Raw genomic sequence first — 11,877 nt, 5'->3', positions numbered from 1 at the left:
AAAAAAAAAACAGGAAAAGCTGCAGTTTTATTTCTACACCACAAGGAGGCAGCATAGCACAGACTGTCAGCTTACTGTTCGCTGCAGCCACTGCAACTAACCTGCACATGCTGGACTTCCTGGATACAGTGGTGCTCGGTGACGAGGGGGGGGTTTGGTAGGACCAGGTGCACTCTGAGCCCTTCAGGTCTACGATCACCTGAAGAGACAGGAACAAGGAGCAGTGTGAAGAAAAATGGAGGTCAAATTAGAAATATTAGAAAAACAGAAAGAGTGTTTTACAGGTGAAGTAACAACTGTGCTGCTGCAGAGGGAGCTGAGTCTGCAGGTGAAGCTTTCAATTTACCAGCTGATCTAAGTTTCACCTCTATTGTGTGCAGCCTACAACCTGTTATTATCGACTGTGGGAAAATAGTTGTCCTCATTTGATTCTGTCATGTATCCTGCAAGCTTCCAGGTGAAGCATTTTGGTTTGTCTGTGTTATAAAATCACTATTAAACACATTAAAGCAATTGGTGAGCTTAGGATAACAACTCTTACTTTTTTTTTTTTTACCTCCCCCGCCAAATAAAATATGATTAATTGAATTGATGGATAAAATTTCAGCTCAAGTTACAAGCACCTCACATGTTTTCACGTCAAAGGAAAGATGTTATTACTCCATGATTCCTAAACTAAGTTTGTTACAGAATATATATATATTTAGGTGCTTTAAAAAAAAAAGGCAAACAAAGTCAAGAAAAAAGTGCCAACTTGCACAAAAAAAGATGAAAACTGTACAAATAGATGCCAAAAGCAACTTCCTGAAAAGAAGTCAGAAGAAGAAAGAAGTATAAACCAAAAGATGAAATGTCAAGACTTTGGCTGCTTAAATATTCATTTTATGGGAATCACTGCACTAGTTTAGTCCTCACAGAAACTGAAGCCCAGTTCTACCAGCGGAGCAGAGCATGAATGTCGTGCAGCGGGACTGTACCTGCTCGCTGGAGGCCGGCAGCTTGTGAGGGTCCATGGTCAGAGTCTTCAGGTCGTCTGTCAGAGTCTGCAGGTGAGTGATCTCCCCCAGCATGGACATCTCCTCCTCCTGATGCACAAAACAACATTAGTAAAGTCTCAAACTACAGCTGCTGCACCAGAGGTTTGCAGTTTCTGGAGAATCAATGTTTGGGTCATAAAGTTTTCAGAGATTTCAAAAACATTAACCCCCTTAACCCTAAAACCTGCTGGGGGGTTTGAACGGCATTTTAAAAATTGCCAAAATTACATTTTATCAGCCAGAATCTGTAAAAAAAAAAAAAAAAAAAACCCCAGAGGTAATCATCGGATTTTGAATTTTCCTATGGTCCTTGAACTTGTGTAACTTTTGTGAGTAAAATGAACCAAATCTAAGCTGAACATCTTGATATTTTTAAACAAAAATCATTTTATCCTAAATTCCTCATTCAGAAATTCAGAAAAACTCCTTGCAGAAACCAGATTCTGTAAAAAACTAAAAATTCTGCATTCCTCGATACATCTATAAAGATGTTAGTGACTCAACTGTGAAAAACAGTCACATGACAAAAATTCAGGGACTTTCGGTCGAACTGCAGGATGTGTTCACACAGAGCAGAGACAAGTATGGAAGACAAATTAAAAAGTACAACATAACTGTAATATATTTAAAATATTTGAGTATGAAAAAAATATTTGCCTAGTAAAATAGCTGCAGTTTCTACAAACACCTTTTTCATCTAGTATTGACTTGCTTTTCCAAAACCAAACCGTAATATTTCACGTGACGTTTCATGATTTTACATGTTTTATTTAAAAAGTGAAAACTATTACAGTCCTTGGCACAACTGTATCAAGTTCAGGGACTTTTTGGCTGAACTGCAGGCTGTGTTAGCACAGAACAGAGAGAAGTATGAAAATAATAATTTAAAAAAACAAACATATTTAGTAAAATAGCTATAGGATGCAGAATTACCATTTTCCCCAGTATTGGTAGCATCTGTAGGTGCCTGGAAATGTTGAACATGCTGATTGCACGTTTTTTTTTTGTTTTGTTTTTTTTAAATGTTGTAGAATTTAAAAAAATACTTCCTATAGAGGGGCAGGACTTCAGAAAATAATGAATGAATGACTGACCACGACGGGCCTCAGCATGGACACGAAGCAGCAGAAGCGACTCCTCTCCTCCACCAGCGCCTTCCTCACCGCCTGCTTCTCCGTCTCCTCCAGCAGCAGATACTTATCGCTGACGTCCTGCATGGCGCTGTCCAGCTGAGGCTGCAGGTCTCCGCGGCCTGGAGGCACAAAACACAGCTTTAAGACAGGGCTGGAACTCATCATCGCCACCGTCAGTCAATCTGTGCATTGTTGTTGTTGGGTCTATAAAATGTTAGAAAATGGGGTGAAAATGCAGAATGTCTTGTTTTGTCCACAACCCTCCATCAAGATATTGAGTTTACTGATGCAGAGAAGGAAAGTAAACAGAAAATATTCACTTTTTGAAAACTGCTTTCAGACTTTTTATTCCTAAACAGCTACTCAAACTGATAAATAGTTGGAGATTAATTTAATAGTTGAGAACAAATTGATTCATCATTGTAGCCCCATGAATAATCACATTTTATTGATAAAATAAATAAATAAATAAATGTATAAATAATTGAAAGAAAAATAAATAAAATGTTAAAATATATACCTGAGACATTACATTACTTCTGTATAAGTAAATGTGTTTTTTTTTGTTTTTTTTTTTTAAATGTTGAAATAAAAAAAAAAACTTGTTGGCAGTGAAAGAAAGAACAGACATTAATATCTTCAACTTTTATACATCAACTTTTATTGAGGCAGTTTCTTTATTTCTACATTTATTTATGCATTTCCATTTCTAATTAGGTGGATGGTCCTAATTTCAGCCTACAGCACGATTGGTCAGCTGTAGGAATGCTATTAATAATTATTTTTACTGTCTATGCATCAATCATTGTCTCAATTAATCAACTAGTAGGTCCATAAATTGTGAGAAATGTGTTAAAAATCTCAGTGTTGTTGAAATGATTTGTCTAGAACCCAAAGATATTCAGTTTACTGTCATAGGAGGGAAAAAAACACAAACACATTTAAGAAGCTGCAATCAGAGAATTTAGACTCAATAACTTCAACTGATTCTTTAGTCTTAAGAAAAGCAATAATTTATTAGTTCGTCGTTTTGTTCAAAATATATAATAGAGAAAATAAATATGTCCATTACAATTTTCACTGTCACAAAGTGACATTTACATTCCCTGGTTTGAAGAAACTGTTCAAAACCTTAATATATTCACCTTACAAAAGTGTGGCAATGAAAAGTAAAAATGTCCTGCATTCAGGAAGCTATGACCAGGTGATATCTGACAATAAAAACACTAGTTGTAAAATTTGAGTAAATGATTTATAATTCAGCTCCTCTCAGACACATTTCAAGTCAAAGAGAACACATTAATATTTAATATTTCAAAATAAAAGTTTGCTGTAGTCTTTTAAACTTAATTTATGCTTTTTGAGGATCACAGTTTAAAACATGTAGATTTTTTTTTAAAGGTATAGAAAGCAACAAAACTGTGAATAGTTGCATAAAAGGTTTCTTTCATTGACCTGCAGCATCATAATACAGACACAGAAGCTCCAGATGATAAAGTGAAGGACAGAAAAGGGAAATAAAGCAGACTTATAAGTGCAGGCACGCCACAGCCAGATGATGAACCGGCTGTGAAATCCAGTTTCACCAAAACACAACTCAACACAACAGCGATTCCTGCCACAAACTGCTGAACCACATAAAAGAATGAAACCAGGAGACAAACAACCGCTGGCATGCCATTACAACACACATTATTAGATGGCTGATGAACAGGCTTCGTTATTTCCATTACAGAAGAGCCACATTTGAAATGACAGCGCTGCTTTGAAAACGCTGGTGTTTCCTAAGAGGTTTTATTTTTAACTCTGATCAAATTTCTTTTGTTCTCCGTGTTTCCAAATAAAGCAGATTTAATCCTCTAAACCTTTAAACCCTTTTTTTTTTTTTTTACTTATTGCATTATGTGAGTTCTCTCTACTTCTAGTCATGCTTGTGTTGTTTCCATGGAGGTACAGAACTTTATATTGCAGTAAAAAATGAGCCCACAGTGAGTAAAAATGCAACAGGAGCTAAAAACGCCCAGAAACTGATTGAACTTGAGACAGCTGAGGATGATTTCAGGAGTATTCTTGAAGCCACAGTCGAGGAAGAGGAGTCAGAAAGCTCTGGGAGTTTGACTTTTCATCGTTCATGGGTTTGTTGATAATAAAACGTGGCAGAACGCAGTGAAAACTGCCTGTCGCAATTTCCCATAACCCAAAGTGACATTGGCTCTTGTGCGACCGCATCACATTTAATCAACTGACTTCATTACTGACTGCCGATCGCTGCTTCGGGGTCGAGTTTTCCCTCTTTAAGGCGATCGTGTGGTAATCCCATCTTCAGTGTTAGAGGACGGACGTAAACATGCAATTAAAGTTCCTCTTTCCTCCAGCGAGATCTGAGGCTGAGCTCTGTGGTCGGCCTGAATGACGGGACGGAGCTGAGCTTTTCCAGCAGACGTGTCGGTGATAAAGAGATCGTGGAGACGAGAATGCAATTCCTGGTTTCCCACAGAATTCAAGCAACATGACGCCTCAAGCAGAAGATCCCTGTTATGTTCTCTGTTTGCATCTGTTTTCCTTTATCCAGCTCTGGATATCTCTTTATTCTTCAGCTGTCTTCATCTCCTCTTTGTGCTTTTCTTCTCTCTTCACACATACTTTTGTGTTCTTATATTCGGACACTGATTTTCCTCGTTTGCTGGGAACCTCAACTCTACCGCAAACTGCACGGAAAAGATTGCAACAGATAAGCAGCTGATTTTTTTTTTTTAAAAAGCTTGCATTTGATTTTCTTAAAGAAATCTGAACAGATGTAAAACATGTCCACATATTTGAATTTCATCAGCCCAAGTCAACTTTAACACTAAGCGGATTTCCACTGAAGAAACTGGAGATTTGAGAAGACATGAATGTTTACAAGAGCAACTTTCCGTTTCCTTCGATCCAACGGCTTTGACCGCAATGCAACCTCAGAGTGCACCAAAACTACAACAAACAGTAGTTACTGGACAGCAAGAGGGCAGAAAAAAAACTGGAGTCCTGTCTGAGGTTAACCAATCAGCACCAAGCCAGCAGTTTACCCTGGAGTAAGTCTGTCTCCCCTGAAATGAATCCAGAAACAAGTTCTCCAGGTTGCAGACGGAACATGCACAAATGTTCAGGTCGCCCTAACACTGCAAACAAGTTTCTGCACTGAAAAACTGCCCACAGATCCTTGAAAACTGAAGGATGTTCATTTCTAGTGAATTGTAACATCAGGCTATTTTAGGGCGAATTGCAACACTGTATTGAGCTGTCCAGTACATCTACAGAGAGTACCTGCTCCAGTATACGTACTTCTGACACGCCTTTAAAAACAGCTGGAAGTGTCTTAATGCTGGTCGGTTTAACACAGCAAAGGTCTCAGTTCCTTCCACTGGCTAACTACTATTTGCTATTTTCCATACTTCCACTGGGTTGTCGCCTTCAACAGATGCTTGTTCTGATACTTTCTCTACTTCTGTCTCTGTAGAAGAAGCCTGCGTTCCTGACGTAGACTCTGGCGACTCCCGCCCTCGGATTTATCATCCAACACATTTGAAAGCTTGTTCAGACCAATTATCCGATGACAGCTGAGTACCTGGTTGAGGCTGATTAAATCTCTTTGTCCACATTGACCCTGATGAAGACACAGTAGTGATGGAGTCCGTTTGCACAACAAGCAGCTGTAAATCAAGCAGCGTGCTCGAGCCCCTTTTTGCACTCATGTTGCTGCAGTGATGTGTGCGCATTATAAATACTTTGCACAATAAAAGAAAACCCAGTACAGTATTACTTTCTGCTACATGCAATACTAATATTTGTTGCTTATGGAAGAATGAAATTGCAAAGTCTGTTCACTATCCTGTTTACTTTCCCATCGTATATATATATTTTGTGGCACTATTTGACACTTTGATTTCTTTATTTTTTATTTTTTTCTATACATATATATCTCTTGTGTGTTTTTATTCTTTATTCTTCTCCTTCTTATTCTTGTTTCTGTCTGGAACAGGCGCTCAACACATTTCTCTGTGTGTTATACTGTGTATAATTGTGACAAATCAAGGTCTTGAATCTTGAGAATCAGTGCAATGTCACTGTTTTTCAATACACAGAAATATGTGCAATATTGTTCGTTTCCACATCCAGAAGAATCTGTACAATACTTATGTACGCTCACTGTCTACTTTATTAAAGACACCTTAGAAATCTGATGCAATCCAACAAAACATGTCTGCCATAAAATCGACCACGAACAAGCTTCTGCATCTTTAGTTGTTGCTTTGATGTTTTAAAAATGGTGATTAGTCTACTTCACGTTTAATACTGAGGTCACAGTGGGTGGTGCTGGACTAGATTTAAAAGTGTTCTTAATAAATTGCTCCGCTCTTGTATGTTATTGTAGTGGACAAAATATTAGGGACGCCTTTAAATATAATGCAGAACAAAGCAAACTCATTACAAACTGTGACCTCAATGGTAAATATAACGTAGAAAGATCAATTTCATGACAGCAACAAAGTGTGAACATGCTTCATAAAAGTAGAATGTTGTCATATGTACCTAATAAAGTGGCCAGTGTGTATATATGTCTTGTTTATTTGTTTTTTGTACTGATGTTCACTATATGTTTGACTATCCTCTCTGCTGCTATAATGCAAATTTCCTCACTGTGGGATTAATAAAGGTTTATCTCATCTTAATAACCTGCAGTTTAGATGGCGTGTACATGCATCGTGTAGTGCAGTATGCTTCCTATTCTGTTTGCGTTTAAACCTGACCTGCTCCCATGAACAAAGGCGACACTGTAAATAAAGATTTTTCCCACTTTGGTGTGGTCTTTCCTGAGTGTTTCACTCGTTACGTGAATTCCAACTCCTCGTTTTAACTCCATCTCCTTCCCTCCCTTCGCGACATTCATTTAATTCCAACACAAGTTCCTCCTTCTACTTTCCCAAACGTCTCCACGTCCTCTTCCCTCCTGACATCCATCCCAGTGCGGAGGGAGTTTCCTGCAGTAATAACAGGCCGACGGCTGCAGCAGCTCCAACCACATGTGAGCTTCCTCCTGAGGTCAAAGCCCGGAGCCTGTTTATTTTGTCCCGAAGGCTCGATTCAAAGCTGGAAGCCATCGAGCTCTTTGTCGGCAGCAACAACAAGCTTTTGTTTCCACTCATAATAAGGCTCGTTCAGTGCGATGATACAGACTGGAACTGCTGGTTCTAAAAGCGGAGCTCGCTGTGGTGTTTACTTGCGATTCTTTGGAGCTCAGTGGGAACAGCAAAGCACAATATTGATGCACAATAAGTCCAATCACTCCCCTTTTCATGTCCTGTATTTCATGCTAACCCATCCTGCCAATGCTAAATATTCATCTGTATGCTACCCAGAGATGCTCCAACTTTAGCTGATTAGCTCTTTAATTCATTAGTCGACTGGCAGACAAAACTAAGACACTGAAGATCCCTTTGACCAGCAGGAAAACACAAATCATCCGAGCGTTTCCTGACAAAGTGTCTCAATGTCTGCATGTTCATTAGAGGACAGCAAACCGAGGTGTGTGGACAGCAGGCGTACAACAACTTACCGAACACATCAGCTGGACAGAGCAGAGCACGATGGGACACCGAAGGAAGACAAGAAGGCAGTTTGTTGGAAAAGGAAAAAGAAAAAGAAGACGTGAACTTTTACATTCTTATGTATCTTCATGCATTTTTTCAAAAACCCATTCACAGATTCGTTTTTATAAAAAAGCACCATTTGTCACTGAGACAGTGTAAAATGCGTCATCGGATGTTCAAATGTTTAAGAGTCTTGAAAATTCTCACCCATGACTTTCTGTTCTGATGGACAACTTCAATGATATCACATCAAAATCACTTCATTTTATAATTTAGAACTCACCAAAATCAATGCATAAAGAAGATTCTGTCACCAAAAACTATACATTTTTTAAAGTTCAGTGCTCCTCTGTGCCACTGTGAAGCAGTTTATGATTCAGCTGAACTGCATTTACACAAAAGAGAGGTGGCAAGCATGAAAAAAATAAAAACACTAACAGCTGAACATCTATTGTATGTAGAGTGGTAACACCTGAGGACATTTGGAAAGATGTTGTCCATTTTTGATTATTTCTTTTTATATAATTTGTGACATTATGATTGTGTAATCTTGCACAGAACACATTTCTGAGTTCTCTCTACTTCTCGTCATGGTTGTGTTGTTTCCATCGAGGTGCAGGACTTTACATTGCAGTGAATGAGCCCACAGTAAGTAAAAAATGTAACGGGAGTTACATTCAGAATGCTACCTGAATATGACTTGATGAACAGAGATTACGAACCTTTCTTGGCCTTCTTCTGCAGCTTCAGGGTGTCTGATGATCTCTTCTTTATCTCCTGACGGGCTTTCTTATACTCTGTAAAGAAAACCACACAAAAACACAGTGAAGCGCATAAAGAAACTCATTTTAAACACACACCAAGAGGGGAAAATAAATCAGTTACATACAGAAGTGCAACGATGCATACGTTTGTCTTTGTGTTTGTGTTAGTGTGAAACCTTTGGCATGGTCTTTGTCCAGAGTGTTGGCGACTCTCTTCCACTCCTCCATCTGCTCCTGTAGAGGGTTGATCAGACAGTCCAGAAACACCCTGGAAACACACACAAACCGGTAAATCTATGGAAAAAAAAACAAAGTCCTCACACACAAATCAGCAGAGATTTGGTTTCAGGTTGGAGGAAGAGTCTGGAGATTTGATGGAGGCTCTTCACTGATGAAATTGTTGCACAACTCAAATGAGTTGATATTTGAAAGCCCAGAATCACATGTGCATTTAAACAGTGGATCGATTGTCTCTTCTTGAGTGAGCTTCTGCCTTGACCTGGTCTTGATCAGCAGTGAGGATAAGATTTAGACGAGTGCAACATCAACACCACACTGCTGCGGTACTTCTGAGAAGGCAGCACTTTAGATTCATCGTCAGTTCACACTTCAAACTTGACTTGTGGTCGGCAATTAGTCGCAATTATGGGACAGCTTTTTTTTTTTTTTTTAGATTTCGTCAGCTGAGGCCAACATTCTCCAGCTGCAGCAGAGATGCAGGCAGATGTGTGTTTCACTTAAGGTTCCATTTATTACAAAACAGTGATGGTGGATGTAATTTGTTCCGAGGCTGATAAAGTTAGTACAGCAGAGAAAGTAGGCAGTATTAGATGGTAAGAGATCATGTTTACTGTACTTTACATTTTAATCTGCAGTTAAACAGCAGTTTTAACAGGTGAAGAACCCACACACAGCAAAAACTCAAAATCTTACCAAGTTTATTAATCTTGTTTTTAGTCAAAATGTCTCATCCCACTTGATTTGAGATAAATTCACCTAACAAGTAACATTTCAGCAAGATAGGGGGACTTGTTTTAAGACACTGCATCTTAAATATCTTGTTAAGTCAAACAATCTTGAAATTATCTTGTTTTGAGTTGTATTTTAGAAGAAATGAGGCTAATTTGACATTTCATATATTTGTAAAGCTGAGGTGTTATTTGTATAGGATAGATAATCTTGATTTAAGAAATAAACTTTACTTAATTCAAGTGAAGGCATCTTACAAAGCGAATTTTCACTTGTTCTATTGGCAGATTTTATCACTTATTTCATGGTAAAAGTACCTTGAAGTAAGTTTTTTTTTCTTGTTTTGAGAAGGGCATTTTTTCCAGTGCAGTGTCCAAAACCGGAGAGTGACATCAGGAACACGATCGTCTTTACTGTACGAGGTCTTGTTTACTGGAAGTTACATTAGTATGTTATTTACATTTCAATCTGCAGTACATTTGTAAAAAGTAGAAGAATGTGAGAGTTCACCTTTTGTAAGGAGATCAAATATATAAGCAGTCTAGAATACAAGGTGCAGTCCAAAACTTCTGAGAGTTTTCCTGTTGTGTGTGCAGCATGTGCCAGCAGTAACCATCATGAGTCTACAAGACGGTGCTCTATCACCATCAGGACCTGTGTTACACATGGTTTTTATTACCACTGGTAGGAGCACATATGTGTTTTCGAAATCGAGTTTAAAGAGGAGCAAAGAGAAAAAAAATCCCATCAGTTGGCATCTCCGACCTTTATGTGGAGGATCATTGTTGGTGATGAGAGGTGGGTCTGCGACTACCATCAAGAGAAGAAACAACAGTTGCAAAAAGGAATAACAGCAGCTTCCTAAACAAGGAGTGTTGGTCAGTATCATGCTCATCACTTTCTTTTAAAGTCACAAGACTGGACACGAATCCATCCTCTAGGGTCAGAATGTCAATGCTGAGTTCTACTGTAACATCCAGAGGTGTCTGAGGGAGAATATTCAGCACAAATGACCTGAACAGCGATGTGATGGCATGTAGCTGATGCAACTGTGCCGTGCATGTGGTCATAGTGCCTCAAAGAATAGAGCCTAGTGCACGTGTCGCATGACTGGCTGCAAGTTACAGCAGCTCCTATTTTCTCTCTTGTGATTTTCCCCGGTGAGGGATCAATAAAGTTTTTCTTATCACCAACACAATCGGTATTTTCTACCCAACCTACTTACCAGATATGGCTTCCTGTGAGCAACATGGCTACTTCCATAGGAGGTGTAGGACCTCAAATTGAAGTGCAAAATGAACCAACAGGACGGAAAAATGTGACAGGAGGAAAGAAACAACACTGAGACATGACTTGGAATCCCAAAGTTTGATTGATTAGTTGTTTGATATATTAAAAAAAAAAACAAAAAAAAAACAGGTTCTCATATAAATCACACAAAAACAGAAAATCCTTTAACTGGACAAGTGAGAACGAGCTTATTTTCTGGCATTCTTGCCTAAAGACAAAATAATCGGTGTTCTTGCCAGTACTGTACCGTCCATCAGCTAATAGATTAGTCAAATTAAAGGATCCTGATCAATAATTCCTGTTGTCTCGACAATTTCCTGTGCCATCATCAGACTGTCCAAGGAGCTTCAGGGAAAAAGCATCTGGACAAGAGGCTTCTTCAGTTCTGAACTAAAGAACTAAAAAGCAACTGGACTTCTCTATTAGATCTTTGAAGACGCCTGGGAGCCTCCCTGGATCCCCACAGAGGAGCTGCAGGACGTGAAGGACGTCTGGGACACTTTGCTGAGCGGTAAAATATTAATAGATGTTTGTACGTGTGGCCATTGGTGCTTCAGACTGTAAAAGCGAGCGCGTGGCCTGTTTACATCGTCCTGCTACTGTACCTCCGTTCACCGACTCAGCTGGACGCCCCGTATTCCCATTTCAACCCGACTGACTCTCTCCTTCCACACTGGGAGAGTTAATGGACTCATGCAGAGGAGGGAAGATGAAGAAGGAGGACAGAATGAGGGAAAGGACACAGAGAAGAAAGGAGAGAAGCACCGGCTGAGGTTTGTAGGGAAGAATGGAAAGGGAGAGGCTGGTGAAAGGATGTTGTCACAGCAGGAGGTGAAGGACTGAAGAAAACGAGGGAAAAAAGAAGAGCAGGATGGTGCAAAAAAAAAAAAAAAAAATGGGAAGAAGATGGATGATGGATATGCCTCTATTCAAAATAGAAACTGTCTGTAATGTGATTAGATGGAATCACACATTGAGGATGGAGAGAGAGCAAGATGGAGGATTTTGAAGCAGGAGGAGGAGGAGGAGGAGGAGCAGGTTGCCATGGAGATCTGGG

General features: G+C 39.2%; 1 protein-coding gene across 1 annotated transcript in view; it reads right to left on the bottom strand.

Moving 5' to 3' along the window:
• Positions 1 to 75: 75 nt before the first annotated feature.
• The window catches only part of LOC103372868 (metastasis suppressor protein 1-like), a gene marked incomplete at its 3' end in the record, with an annotated part of 75,781 nt that continues 63,979 nt past the window's right edge, over positions 76 to 11,877 (bottom strand). Inside the window, exons 5-10 of the mRNA XM_008302628.1 lie at positions 8,738 to 8,829; positions 8,520 to 8,594; positions 7,764 to 7,775; positions 2,132 to 2,289; positions 978 to 1,085; positions 76 to 199 (exon numbers count right to left, since the gene is read on the bottom strand). Of these exons, the coding sequence (XP_008300850.1) occupies positions 76 to 199; positions 978 to 1,085; positions 2,132 to 2,289; positions 7,764 to 7,775; positions 8,520 to 8,594; positions 8,738 to 8,829 (569 nt within the window). The remainder of the gene's footprint in view (positions 200 to 977; positions 1,086 to 2,131; positions 2,290 to 7,763; positions 7,776 to 8,519; positions 8,595 to 8,737; positions 8,830 to 11,877) is intronic.

Source organism: Stegastes partitus, unplaced genomic scaffold, assembly GCF_000690725.1.
Source record: "Stegastes partitus isolate 25-593 unplaced genomic scaffold, Stegastes_partitus-1.0.2 Scaffold1846, whole genome shotgun sequence".
Taxonomy (NCBI): Eukaryota; Metazoa; Chordata; class Actinopteri; family Pomacentridae; genus Stegastes; species Stegastes partitus.
This window is presented reverse-complemented; position numbering and strand designations above follow the sequence as displayed.